The sequence below is a fragment of the Oncorhynchus keta genome, chromosome 23, assembly GCF_023373465.1.
Source record: "Oncorhynchus keta strain PuntledgeMale-10-30-2019 chromosome 23, Oket_V2, whole genome shotgun sequence".
NCBI classification, from domain to species: domain Eukaryota; kingdom Metazoa; phylum Chordata; class Actinopteri; order Salmoniformes; family Salmonidae; genus Oncorhynchus; species Oncorhynchus keta.
Window position 1 is genome coordinate 28,110,095 of NC_068443.1, and position 15,308 is coordinate 28,125,402.

Here is a 15,308-nt window from a genome sequence, read left to right on the forward strand (position 1 = left end):
ACACAGAAAGTAGACTTTGCTGGACCGGTTCTGCTTAGGAACTGTCAGTCCCTCATCTTGCCCATTCCCTGCCCTTCGTTATCCATTTAACATGGTTTTAAAAAGCATGCAGTATAAAACCAGAGGGATAGATTTGGCCCTGACTGGCACAGCGAAACAAGTCTTCATTGAAATCAAGCTTCAGTTCTACTGCCATTTTCTTCAATAGGCCATCCTTTACCAAGTGCTGCAGCACCTCCCCATCCCAGTCCAATGTGTTACTTAGCAGATGGAGAAGCTCCTTATACAGAGAAAATCCAGGCAGGGCAGAAGAGATTGAATACAGGCTTTTGTCACTCCTCTCCTGAATTTCTTTCAGATGTTTCCCAACAAACAGGAAAAAATAAAGAGGGAACTTTCACAACAAAAGCAAATGGACCTTAGACTTTTTCCCAGCAAATAAAACAATGCAGGCGTTGGGGGGGGCTTGGCTTTCTACCTTACCGATAGAAATACAGTGTGTCTGTGCGTCCGTGTTTGAGGGGGAGAGTGTGTGAATTGGACAGGGTGGGAAAAGGACATTTTGAGGTATTCCTTCAAAAAAAAGTGAGAGGATGACAAATGAAGTTCAATTTGAGAGGGAAAACTGTAAAAATGCCATCAAAAGTAAAAGGCAAAAATAATCCGCTTCAGTTACAATCTATTCAGATCTTGATACTTCTGTCAGCATTGACATACATTTCCACTGGTGTTGGCAGTTAGGCACTTGCTATTTCCATATGTATAGCCTTGCCTGTACTAATTATGCTAATCATCCCTAGTGTTGGCTGCTGTGAAAAATAGTCACATTAGGCACTCCACTGGCTGCTAATGCAGCTTAATGTGTGGTTGAAACATACATTCATCCCACGGTGAAAGGCAAACATTTTCCACATTGCTGGTCTCATTCAGCCTAGAAATGAATTTATTGAGCCCAAGCACCATTTATTTCCCCCCAAATACCAAGAAATTTTTTTTTCTCCCTTCTTCTTTATCCAAAGGGGGCAAAACAGGCAAACTCTACCCCGAAACGGTGACTGGTGTATCTTTACAGTGGACTGGTGTGTCTTTACAGTGGACCAAGGAGAACAATCTCGTTTGGCATGATATAAAAAGTGTCAAAGTGCAAGAAACACAGAGAGTGTAAAGGAGATGTGTGAGACAGTGCTTTCTATAACAGAGATAGTCCTTCAGCACTCCCCCCAAAATGGGCCCAGTGTCGTTCAAGCAACATCAAATACAGGACACTAAACAGGTATACGGTTACATACAGTGCTGATATGTGATGCACTACTGTAAATGTAAAAAAGACAAGTACCATAAAATCTCATCTCTATTATATACCTTGGAAAACTAAACACCACACAACATGGGAAAGCCTACACCGCTATACGAGTCACTGCTCTAACACTGTAAATATCCAAAAAGCATATTAGCACGGTGTATTAATGCAGTACACAGTGGACGGTTCCTTCAGTAATGGAGGGATCTGATGAAGTTTAGTATTCAGCTCGTGTGTTTGCTCCTTGAGGAGAGGACTGAGGCTGGAGGACTGCAGATTGGTGGGAGGTGGTGGGGGGGGGATGAATGGAGGGAGAGGGTGGGGGGTGAAATAAACATTTTCAACTGACCCAGGTTGACTCTGGCCTTGTTTGTTCTTTCTACTGGTGAGGTCTGAGGCTCAGCAGTTGGAGTTTATTTATCTAGCTGGGGCACTGTGGCGTTCCATTCACCTCCAATAATGCCTCATAGAGCTTTCTTTCTCTTTTAGCAGGCCCTGAACTGGAAGACTGTATTTTCTGATGAATTATAGCATTTACCTTGCATTTTTGTTTAGATAACTGTTCCAAACATTGAAACGTCCACATGTTCCCCTCCGAAAGGCCTGGCTTGTGCTGCAAGGGCTCTGGAAGGTACCTACTGCTCGCCATGTGGAGTAGCTCATTCATGCTGTGTATATGTTCTTTCCCCCCATTCTACACAGTCTCTTTCTAAAACATATGGCGGCCTGGCACGTTGCAATATTTGCACAGCTTGTCTGTGTGTACATGTCTGTCAAGATCACCAAAACTGTGTCGAGAAGGATGGGTTTAGTTCATGTGGGCTAGCCTAAAAGTACATACTTGTAAACCTTTATTTCCCCCTCCACATGCACTATTCAAAACTGCGTGGTGCTCTTTGGTGGTATTAATTCTACCCACTACCAAATATCAAACCTTTTGGGAAATCTACATGACTGTTGCAATAGTAATAACGCTAGCTAAGCTTATATTACTCCCAGAAAAAACAACTCCCTACCCAGAAAATATACATTTTCTTCTTCGTCCTGCTTGAACTGGTGAAAGAAATGTGTCCTGAGAAAGAGGCCACACTGTTGTTTTTAGGGAAAAGGGGGAAATGTTAAAGTGTATACCCCTAAAACCTTGGCTCTTAATGCTCCCCCACCCCCATCCTCATCTGCCTGCACTTCACCTCTTTATTACCACCCTTTCTTCCCCGAGACAATGCACTCTAGGTCACATTCTCCCCCTGGTCCCACCCATGACTGCCAGGCCATTTTCCTGTGTTATTTCTTGCTCTGCATTGCTTCTGCAGTAGAAAAGTTCATCAAATAAACGTCCAAAAGAAAACAACATGACTGACAAAAAAAACGTCCTTAAGCTGAATTTAGTGTGTTTTATCACTCTGCCTGTATTAGCCAACCAGTCGAATGAGTCTACCCACCTAGAGACGGAACAGTTGAACTCGTATCGGTTATAACTAAATGGCATATATATATATATATATATATATATATATATATATATATATATATATATATAACTACACACAGTATGAACACCTTTCACAACAGGTACCTTGTTTTTAACTACTACACCTTCTCCTATATGTTTCTGACTGGCACCAACTACTGGTTTAACTACCACCAATATCCTATCAACATTCAGAACAGACAAGCTACAGAGTACAGGAGGGTTTGCATCAGGTTGAGAAAACAAAATACTCTCCAAAACATTATTTGCCACAGTCCTATGGCCCAAGTGTTAGCACAAAATCCTTGGCTAGGGTAGGGCAAACTCGGCTAGGGTGGGATGGGGTAAGCTAGGTAGAGTAGGGTATAGGGTAACGCTAGGGTAGGCGAGAGGAAACAATTAAAAAGAGCCTGGTGGTCTGACATCACACACAGCAGGTCATCTACCCTAGCTAGGTGGCAAACATGACATTTGGTTGGGGGTGGGAGACAGATATGGCCTGGGGATATATGATGGGAAGCATATGCTCCCAGGCACTCCCAGCTGGCCGAGTGTGAGCCCAGGAGGCCTCATATCAGCACCCTCATCCTTCATATGTGGTCAGAATACACCTCCGCTTGTGTTGACAAGAAGACCACATAGACTTGCGTTCTCTATTGAGAAAATACTAAGCCTGCAACACCTGTTATTTTGAAAGTTTGAGGCCCAACAGTAAGCTGTTGATTTATAAAGTAGCTTTAAACATGCCTGTCTTCAAAATAAAAATATACTGCTCTGACTGCAACTAATAAAACATGATGCTGCCTGGACACTCATCACATCTTTTCTTCGAGAGCAATGCAATTCTCTGTCCTATTAGGAAATATATCTCCTCTGTTTTGTGAAAGAGTTTATGTGTGCATGTGTATGTGTTTGAGAGTGAGTGAGAGGGAGAGAGAGCGATGTGTGCATGTGTTTCTCTGTGTGTGTGTGTGATTTTGTGTGTGTGCGTGTGTGAGAACCAACCTCTCCTTGTTACCAAACCACTTACTCTCCATTGAGCTCTGAGCAGCTTTGTCAATGGGCTATTGGGGAAACAACGCAGGCAGAAACTTTAGAAACATGGCCACTGCCTCTTAAAGGAACAGCATTCCTTTTCAGCTTTTGGGTATTTCACTCTCAGAATGACTCCATGATTAGGCACAACAAACCCTATCTAACAACTTCCTTTCAGAAGACCAACAGTTAGCTTCTTTAATGTGTATGAAATACACACCAGTACATGAACAAAATACTATGATTGTGACAAATTACACTGCAATAATTTCATATCTTGTTTGTGAGTCAGACTCCACTTAACTACAATCTGACAAGTGAATGAGTCAAATCTGAAAATCTTTGGCTTCACCAATTTTACCAAAACTCAAACACAGTGTCAGACCACAAGCATTTAACTGACAACATCTAAGCCCTTCCCAGCCAATGTTTTGGGAAGGGATAAAGGGAGTGTTTATACGCTCTTAGAAAAAAGGGTGCCATCTAGAACCCAAAAGGGTTCCTCTGCTGTCTCCATAGGAGAACCCTTTGAAGAACCCATTTTGGTTCCAGGTTGAACCCATTAGGTTCTAGGGTAGAAACCTTTTCGGTTCCATGTAGAACCCTATCCACAAACAGTTCTACCTGGAACCAAAAAGGGTTATCCTATGGGGACAGCCGCAGAACCCTTTTTTTTTCTAAGAGTATCCTACAACTGTTGTGACTCTTTTTAGAGTGTGCAAAACAGGTGGGTAAACTTCAGCTGTATTCACTTATATTTTGTCGGAAAGGGGGTGCCTTTATTGTTGAATGGAATCCAAGAATAGTTAAGGACCACACAGAGAGCTAGGGGGGAGGGTCAGCACCTCAAAGATGGCTAACGATTCACACAGCCCATCTGCTCTTGGGATCAGGAGTGCGGCAAAAGCCTAGAGGGCTTAAAAGGAATTTGGCAGTGTGAAAACCAAATAAAGCTGCCCGAATATGCACCGATAACCCAGCCTGCACACAGAAAGGACATCAAATAAAACATGGAACATGGAACCACCATGGCAAACAATACAAGGCTGATGAGAAGAACAAGAGAAGGCTTTGCATGTGCAAGGAACAACACGAGCTCCTTGTAAAGTTGGAATTTCTTGAACTACTCTCCATTCCCATTGCAAAGCAGCTTTGCCATCAGCAAACAACACACACAAAGGTGCAGAGGTTAGAATACATTAAAATAACTTTCAATACAAAAATGACTAAGTTATGGTCAAATTCAAGAAAAAACTACAAATTCATAGTATCCACCACCCAATCATGAATAACTAAAGAGCAGCACCCCTCAAAAAACTAGAGCAAAAATACTGACGCAACAAGTCAGTCAGACAGCACCCATACAGTTTATTGTGCCCCCCTCCAGTAGCCTGGATGGAAAAATGTCTACAACAAGTTAATTTGGGCAAAAGAATACCCCTCTCTCTCCCCTTTCCAGACAACACCTCAAACCATCCCCCGAAACTGAACGCCTGACTCACCTTCCACCCATAGTTGCTCAATGTCCGTCTCAATGGCAGCAACCCGCAAACCCACAGACAAGGCACCGAACACAAGCAGTCCAATGAAAAGGACTTTTCCACAATGTCGCTGGATGTGACAGCCCAAAGAAAAGAGAAGAGCCTGGAACCTCGCCCGAATCCACAACGGTGCTTTCTGACCCACAGCCGTCCCCTAAAGAGACAGGAGGAGAGAGAAAACATTTTCATTACACATTAATAACAACATATTGCTTTACATGGATGCATGGATATGGCATAGACAAGTACAACTATTCACTAATGGAAGACGACACTGTATCTAACTGCTCCCGAGTGACGCAGTGGTCTAAGGCACTGCATCTCAGTGCTTGAGGCTTCACTACAGACACCCGGGTTCGAATCCAGGTTGTATCACAACCGGACGTGATTGGGAGTCCCATAGGGCGGAGCACAATTGGCCCAGCGTCGTCCGGGTTTGGCCGGTGTAGGCCGTCATTGTAAATAAGAATTTGTTCTCAACCGACTTGCCTTGTTTAAATAAAGGTTACATAAAAATTATATAAAAGTAAGATAAACTATCAATACAGTCGTCTTTCAAGTATTACTAAGAATGACGTACTAGGGCAGAGAATACCAATAAAATAGATAACCTGAGTATGATTATGATAGCGTGGCATACTTAAGGGCATGTTCAACATTACCGTATCTACTGTACTAGATAGATACGTGAGTGATATGTCTTCATGTCAGATGTCCTGTGAGCAAACCATATATATGTGAATTGGATCACCTGAAGTGATGTCATATATAGATACCACGAGAATATCCGAACATAACCAGTCAGAAGATACCCTAATTTGATGGTAGGTAATTGAGGGCCCGACACCAAAGAGGGTAAAGCAATGACCAACCAGTCTTTGGTGTTGGGCCCTCACAGTTGGCACAAGCCAGGTGAGTCTAACCACTCATCACCAGAGGCACAGGGGTTTGCTATGGAGTCAAAACACAAGACTTCACAGTTATGGTTACATGGGTTCAGGTTTAACAACAACAAAACGGCATAGTTGTCAAATGGGATATAAAGTCATCTATCTATGCTGTTCTGGTGTAGCCTATTACACACACATATATAATACACTAATAACAACTAGGATGAAAAAAGTATCTATGGTCTACTAGGGGCTATATATTTGACAACACTTGGACTAGGACTAACATTTTTCCTATATTTAACGTTTAAATGCTCAGCCAGCTGCCCTAACAACTGGGAAAAACTATGAAACCGAATGCTGTTGGGCACTAATGCCTAGTTTTAAGTGGAAGTCGAAAGATTACAAGATTGCACACATTTGAGTCAGGAGTTATGTAGCCTACCATTCTTTCTTTAATAAGCTACATAGCTTCTAAAAGGATATGCAGGGATTTGACAATAAGCAGTTCCTATATCAAAAAGCCCTACTCCTATCATTTAAAATTCAAACACTGGCTGAAGACCGTCTACTATACCCATTCAAACTTTACAAACAATGTCACCGGTCTAGTACAGACACACTGGACAGATGTTTTGGTTTCACTTGGGAGTTTTGACACATATCCAACCGTTCATGCGGTCCAGTGATGCTTTGTCAGATAAAACTTAATCAGTGAACTCCTCTTAAAATCCACCGCATTTTCAAACCAACTAGCCTTAAACAAACTAGCCTACAACGGGGACCCCGAGTCTAACTTCTTACTAATAGAGTTGAACAGATCCCACACACGTAGAAATAACTAGTATGGGTTGTATTGCTTCTAAAAATGAAAGGAGAAAGTTATTTTCATTCAGAGTGGGATCGGGATCGAAGGTTAAAGTATGTGAGTGCCAGTGATTCGTAAATGTTACAATGTAACATCGAAATATTATGTGAAAACGGCAGCATATCACATTGTACTACATTTGGACATAAAACTCCCTAAAATATTCCTCGTTTCGAGTGGTAGTAACACCCGTTTCTTCAGAAACCCCAAAACATAGCACGTATTCAGAGAGATGATGACTGAAACAGCAAAGTATATTCCATTGAAAGCATTTTGTCACCTTAGAAATCTGTTTTAATGCGAAAGCAGCGTGGCAGTAACTGGGTCTCCGGAGAAGATCTGAGTTTACTCGCGGCGGAGAACGTGTATAACTTGGGGGTAAATCTCCAAAAACACCGGCCCCTGGGACTCTGGGATCTGAGGCCATAGTCCAAACAAGAAAACAAAGCACAGAGCGAAGCGAGAGAGAAACAGTGCGAGTTCAGCAAAAGCGACAATAATCCAAAATAGAATACTAGCGCATCCACCGGGTAGAAATTAGGAGAATATATACTAGTCTTTCCTTGAGCCAAAGTCTTGCAACTCCATCCCAACATTATGTGCCCAAATCCGTATAGATCCTTCAGTCTTCATCCGTCCTGATAGCTTATAAAACAACTTTTCGAAGTAAAGTCTCGAGCAGATATTTAAGTCTGCCTCTGATCCCGTAGCAGTGACATTTGGAGAAGCTAGCCCCTCTGCAAATCGTGAAAAGGGTGGTTTGGTGGAAAAGTGATCTGGTTCTCATTGGCCAAGGAAGAGGCAAATTACTTAGCAAACATCTCCTATTATTAGCTGCTAAGCAACAGCTCACCAAAGTGGAGAGAGAGGGAGACCACCCAGGCAGCCCTTCAAATCGAGGGGAGGGGGGAGAACGAAGGGGCGTCAGAGAGAGGAACTCTTTCAATAAACTCAGCACACTGTTGCCGGCTCTGCTCTGCACATTCCCAATTGCCTTAGCTCTGTTATACGAAGCAATCACACATGCCATATATTAATACAACAGACACCGTTTTATATTTAATCCAGTCTGACATAAACAAAATTCTAAATTAATCCAGAGTGGTTTCTCACACAAATAAAAGGGGAAAAGAAGACTGAATAAGTCGAAATTGTGTACTAAACTAGCTTTATTCATTGGCAATAATTTCAGAAACAAACTCAGTATTATAAACTGTACTACAATCAAAGGTTACGTTTAAAGTAGCTAATCATTCACACTTTCAAAGTTCATTAATTTGCTTGACTTTGCTCATTGATTGGACTAATGTATACCAATCTCACTATTTCACAAAACAACGTAATCCCTTCATTGCTGTATCATCTGTGTAGTTGTCTTGTCTATTTATACTTAATTGCTAAGGATTTACTGACACATGTTTAATTCCACTGTGCTGTGCAGTTTGCCAAACAGCTGTGATGAGTGTGTGTGGTGTGGGTCTTTAACATTGACAGCTGTAGACCTACCAACCCTGGATTAATTAAGGCATTAAACCAGGTAGTTATTTGTTTCCTCTCTGTCACAGTCCATTGTCAAGTACTTTATTCTAACATTGTTTACCTGAGTCTCAAGGCAATATCGTTTATTATAGAGTGAACAATAGACATGTATACAGCAGCTTGGTGCAGGCTTACACAAAAACAATACACAGTATAGCTTTGTGAATCAAATACATATTGGTGCTCTACTGTATTGGTTTAATACAAGAAGAAATCAATTCCCTTGTCTTCATAACCACTTTATTACAAAAAAATGTTAAATAACGACAAATGAATTTGGTATCAAGCTTGGACAACAAACTGCTAAATGAAAGAAACTTGCTACTCGCATTCTGGATGTGTAACAGCAATAGTTGCCACTTTATGAAACCATTAAGGAGACTACAGCTCTATAACACTTTCATTTGGAACATTGTTCAAAAACTGAGAAGACAATGGCTTCACATTAAAATAGATTAGCACACACCTACATGACTGAGATATACACTGACTTTTAGTCTACTCATCATTTGCCCGACTTATACAAACATTTCAGTTTGTGGATAACATGTAGCTGGAACACTTTCAATTCAGCCCTTCAAGATGACGATTGGACTGCGAATTTGATTTAGATTCACTTTTTTCAAATGTTTGATATTTGAGAAGCATATATGTACAATGGCAACAATATAATTTACCTACGTGCCTAGTCTAGAATACTCTGTGAGCGTGGACAGAGATGTGTGGGAAAGGACACACTCAGCCCAATATTCATTTCATATCATGGTGGCAGGCAGGGGTGGTACTAATGATCAGCTAGTTTCTCAATTTGTTGAATTGGATGAGGGGAAAAGGCAGCTGGAAATTGGAGCTAATGTGGAATGTGAGGAATTGCCCTGTGTGGCCCCTTGAAGCCTAACAAACTGAGGGAGGTCTGGTCCAAGGTCTAGAGGCCTTGGATAAATAAACCCCAGAGATGACCATGCGCTGTCCAGATATCTGCCATCACAAGGCCTCCCAACATAAACCGCTCTCTCTGGCCCATGGCCATGCCTGCATAGCCCTGGTTCTGTATGTGCAATTGCAAAGTACAGAACCACTGTCACACTCACGCATCACATGACAGCTGAGCTGTGCTGCAGTCGACCATGTGTTTATTTATCGTAAACCTAGGCGTGCTTGCATTTCTTTTTCATATGGCCCAGTGGAGACAGGCACACATTTTACTAGGTTAGAGTTCACATGAACTAACAGGGTTAAATCATTTGCAGTTGAAGTTAGCACATACAAGGTGGGAAACAATTTTGAGAAATAGTATATGCAGAGAAGTTTAAGTTTAAAACCCTAAGAAGAGCTGATTTTCTGGACACAGATTAAGCCTAGTCCTGGACTAAAAAGCATGCTCAATGGAAATTCTCCCTGAAAATAGTTTTTTATTCCAGGATTAGGATTAAAGACATGCTCCGGAATTTTGGTGACTACATTTTTTAAAAACCTACCACTTTGGGCTGGATATGTTAATGTGTAGTTCATACATGCATAATCTATGAGCAGAGTTACTACAGTGCCTTGCGAAAGTATTCGGCCCCCTTGAACTTTGCGACCTTTTGACACATTTCAGGCATCAAACATAAAGATATAAAACTGTATTTTTTTGTGAAGAATCAACAACAAGTGGGACACAATCATGAAGTGGAACGACATTTATTGGATATTTCAAACGTTTTTAACAAATCAAAAACTGAAAAATTGGGCGTGCAAAATTATTCAGCCCCCTTAAGTTAATACTTTGTAGCGCCACCCTTTGCTGCGATTACAGCTGTAAGTCGCTTGGGGTATGTCTCTATCAGTTTTGCACATCGAGAGACTTTCCCATTCCTCCTTGCAAAACAGCTCGAGCTCAGTGATGTTGGATGAAGAGCATTTGTGAACAGCAGTTTTCAGTTCTTTCCACAGATTCTCGATTGGATTCAGGTCTGGACTTTGACTTGGCCATTCTAACACCTGGATATGTTTAGTTTTGAACCATTCCATTGTAGATTTTGCTTTATGTTTTGGATCATTTTCTTGTTGGAAGACAAATCTCCGTCCCAGTCTCAGGTCTTTTGCAGACTCCATCAGGTTTTCTTCCAGAATGGTCCTGTATTTGGCTCCATCCATCTTCCCATCAATTTCAACCATCTTCCCTGTCCCTGCTGAAGAAAAGCAGGCCCAAACCATGATGCTGCCACCACCATGTTTGACAGTGGGGATGGTGTGTTCAGGGTGATGAGCTGTGTTGCTTTTACGCCAAACATAACGTTTTGCATTGTTGCAAAAAGTTCAATTTTGGATTCATCTGACCAGAACACCTTCTTCCACATGTTTGGTGTGTCTCCCAGGTGGCTTGTGGCAAACTTTAAATGACACTTTTTATGGATATCTTTAAGAAATGGCTTTCTTCTTGCCACTCTTCCATAAAGGCCAGATTTGTGCAATATACGACTGATTGTTGTCCTATGGACAGAGTCTCCCACCTCAGCTGTAGATCTCTGCAGTTCATCCAGAGTGATCATGGGCCTCTTGGCTGCATCTCTAATCAGTCTTCTCCTTGTATGAGCTGAAAGTTTAGAGGGACGGCCAGGTCTTGATAGATTTGCAGTGGTCTGATACTCCTTCCATTTCAATATTTTCGCTTGCACAGTGCTCCTTGGGATGTTTAAAGCTTGGGAATTTTTTTTGTATCCAAACCCGGCTTTAAACTTCTTCACTGTGCAAGAGAATGTCTTTAATCTGTGTAGGGAAATTGGCCCTCAATGAAGATTCTACATTGTGTTATCTTTTTAGTCCAGGACTAGGCTTAATCTGTGTCCGTGAAACCACCCCATAACAGTATAAATTGACATGTTGTGCCTTTTTGGTACATCATTTGAAAGTCAACAAAATAAGTAACTTTAAAGCTCTATAGATACATTATTTTACATTTTCTTAACAATAGTGCTACTAATTGTAACTTCCGTTGGCTGATGGGCTTTGTGTAAATCTATTGCTGTTACTGTATGTGTGAGTACAGGACTTTGGTAGCCAAAGTAATTACAATGTTGCCCGTGGTATAAGGATAACTTATTTTCCTTTACGCATTAGATAGATTACACAAATTGTCCACTTTAAAACAATATTTGTCTAACCAGAACCCATAATCTATTACAATCACTATTAACTAAATGGATTTCTGGCTTGATTAAATAAAAAAACATACGACAATCATGTATTTGAAGTGATAAGAGTATAACAGTAATAACAGAAGTATATACGTAGTATATTTACACACAGTAATAAGCACACAACACAAATGTACATGTGTTCAATCCATTGAGGGACCTATTTACTCTTAAATCACCTTATTTTAAGTGATGTTTACTTCTACCATTGGCCTACTGTTTGGAGCAACAAAAAGACAAACTAAACCAATATTCCGTGAGTGCAGGTTTAATGAATGTTTACAAAAGACTTTCTTAAATATTCGTAAGCCAAAAAGTGCATTGTAACAGAATGATGTGTACAGATCAGTATTGTAAGGGTTCTGTCAGTCTATAAAAGAAGAGACCTGCCACACAGCCAGAGATAAGATTCATTATGATAATGTATTTCTTTCCCCCTTTGTCATTGTAGTGAATGGTTTCTTTAAAGAAAAAAAACAACACTTTTCCGTTCATCTTTGTTTGTGTTTCTCTAACAAAGGTATTGTCAGACTTTAGCATGTGGCAACGAAGGCAGAATCAGACTTTGCTTGTTTATGGGGCTCTCATCAACTTATCACTTGTGAATCTGAGAACCATTATGTGACTATATTGTGAGATGGGTTGAACTGAGACAAAGCAAGGAGAGCAGACTACAGATCAAATACTTTGACATGTGTTGTCAGTGCACCGTGACATATCTTTGTATCATGATCCATTGAAACATAAATCAAATAAGGTTTTATTGGCCGCGTACATACTTTGCAGATGTTATCGCAGACAAAATGCTTGTGTTTCTCGCTCCAACAGTGCAGTAATACCTAACAATACACACAAATCCCCAACATGTTAAGAAAATAATGAAGAAATATCAAGACAACCAATGTCAAGAGTCTGGAATATAAATATATATGTATACGAGGGTGTGTAGAGACATTATGAACAGTATAGGAATAAAAAAGGTATGTACAGCAGTAGTTATATAGTATGAGCCTTGGTATTTGGTATTTGATTAGGATCCCCATTAGCTGTTGCAAAAGCAGCTACTCTTTCTGGGTTCCACATAAAAGATGAAACATTATACAGAATGACATTATACAGAATATCAATAGACAAGAACAGCTCAAGGACATAAATACATACATTTAGTACAATAGAAAACAGTATACACTGAGTGTATAAAATATTAAGAACAGCTGATATTTTCCATGACAGACTGACTAGGTGAATCCAGGTGAAAGCTATGATCCCTTATTGATGTCACTTGTTAAATCCACTTAAATCATTGTGGCTGAAGGTGAGGAGACAGGTTAAAGAAGGATTTTTAAGCCTTGAGACATGGATTGTGTATGTGTGCCATTCAGAGGGTGAATGGGCAAGAAAAAAGATTTGAGTACCTTTGAACGGGGTATGGTAGTAGGTGCCAGGCGCACCGGTTTGCGACAAGAACTGCAACGCTGCTGGGTTTTTCATGCTCAAAAGTGTCCTGTGTGTATCAAGAATGGTCCACCACCCAAAGGACATCCAACCAACTTGACACAACTGTGGGAAGCATTGGAGTCAACATGGGCAACTAATTCACGAATTGAGGCTGTTTTGAGGGCAACTCAATATTAGGAAAGTGTTCTTAATGTTTTGTACACTCAGTGTATGAAGTGGGTAAAACAGTATGTTAACATTAAAGTGACCAGTGTTGAATGACTGTACATAGGGCAGCAGCCTCTAAGGTACAGGTTTGAGTACTGGGTGGTAGCTGGCTACTAGCACTGACAAAAGTTCAGGGCTGGTACATTCAAGCAAAGAACATATATCATCTATCACCAGACAGTAACAGTTAAGTAACTCAGAAGACCTTTGCATCCATAAAAGAAAACAACATATCACACCGGGGAATGCATTTGATCTGGTAGCATTAAATTAAAATAGTAATTTACAAAAACAGAGAATGATCCAGACTAGCTGTCTGTCTGACTCAATTGAAGACATTAGCTGGTGACAAAAGCTGTGCACTGTGGTGTTGATAATATTCAAACCTACTGCCTTGTTTAGTAGCTCGTTGAAAGCCACAGTGGTGTACTACTGAGATATCTGAGTAGGTGTGCCTCACATGTTCCTATAGTTTATTATCCCCTAGATGAATCTCTTACTTCCTCCACACACAGCCTTTGTAAAAGTAGCATATGCAAGTGTTCTTTCTGATGAGTTGCTTAAAGATACTGTGTGTGTGTGTGTGTGTGTGTGTGTGTGTGTGTGTGTGTGTGCGTTGGCGGTGGGCGTGGGGCTGGAGGGAGGCGTGGGGGACGCAGCAGTGTCTTAAATGATAGTGCTGCAAAAAGGGAGGAAATTGGTTTGTGCCTCAAGAACACAGAAGACAAACAGAGGAAGTGTTCTGTTGATGTGTAGGGGTCAGCAACAAACACGCAGGTTTTTGCCACTTGGGTGGCCTAACCAGTCTCTCACCCTCCAACACGCTCAGCCCTCCAGCCCCAAAACCACCCACCTACCTTGCACCCACCCTCAAAGTCCCAAACTCCACCCCACCACACACTCCTCCATTTGAGCAGAGCGGGTGACGGCCTCTTTTGCTCAAGACTCTGAAACTTGTCTCCCCTAGCTGTCATTTGGTTTAATTGTATTTTATTAGGATCCTCATTAGCCAATGCCAATGGCGACAGTTACTCATATCAAAAAATACATACAACAGACTTTACAATTTACATACAACACATTTAAAAACATGAACATGTAGTGTGCGTGTGTGAGTATGCAGCTTTCAGTTACACGTCAATATGTACACACAAAAAGGAGGTCACATGGGGGAGAGGCATTGGGCCATGAGGTGTTGCCTCACGTTGTTTTTTTAACCAGGTTTGCTGTTAATTTGCGCTTTATGAGTTGGAAGGCAGTTCCATGCAATCAGTGGTCAGTGTGACCACCACCCAGTAAGCCAGGGCAGGGTACTGCTCCACCAGAGCAGGCGGTAGGTGCGTCCCCAATGCACTACTAAATAGGGAATAGGGTTCCACGTGGGATACATCCTCTTGGACCTGCTCCTGGGCAGTATTTATATCACTGTCTATATCATGTATTCATGATTTATGCCACCATGGGCTTTGCAAGTACCACTGCACTTACACTACTTACAGTAACTGCCAAAGGCACATTGAACCACTGCCTGCCTGTTAACATTAGCATCTTCATTTGGATGAGAGAGCCTGCCAACATTCACACTATGCAGCTGAGCTGACACAGAGGTATGAAGAGGTGTGGAGAGAGGGAATCAACAAAAAACAATTACAGCTGTAGATCTAGTAAACATAGAACATGGACATTTGATTATCACGTCAAAAAAGTCCCCCAATTCTGTTGAACGACCACTCTGATCAATTTCAACCTTTATAGTCTGTCCATGGTGGTAGGGCCTGTTATATCATAGTAACAAATAGCCCTATGGAGACTAACTCAGC

At 41.3% G+C, this 15,308-nt stretch overlaps 1 protein-coding gene across 1 annotated transcript in view; it reads right to left on the bottom strand.

Moving 5' to 3' along the window:
• LOC118402111 (protein patched homolog 1) overlaps window positions 1-7,900 on the bottom strand; it is a 33,464-nt gene extending 25,564 nt beyond the window's left edge. Inside the window, exons 1-2 of the mRNA XM_035800022.2 lie at window positions 7,386-7,900; window positions 5,309-5,501 (exon numbers count right to left, since the gene is read on the bottom strand). Coding sequence (XP_035655915.1) covers window positions 5,309-5,501; window positions 7,386-7,532 — 340 coding nt within the window. The 5' untranslated portion in view covers window positions 7,533-7,900. The remainder of the gene's footprint in view (window positions 1-5,308; window positions 5,502-7,385) is intronic.
• Window positions 7,901-15,308: the final 7,408 nt, after the last annotated feature.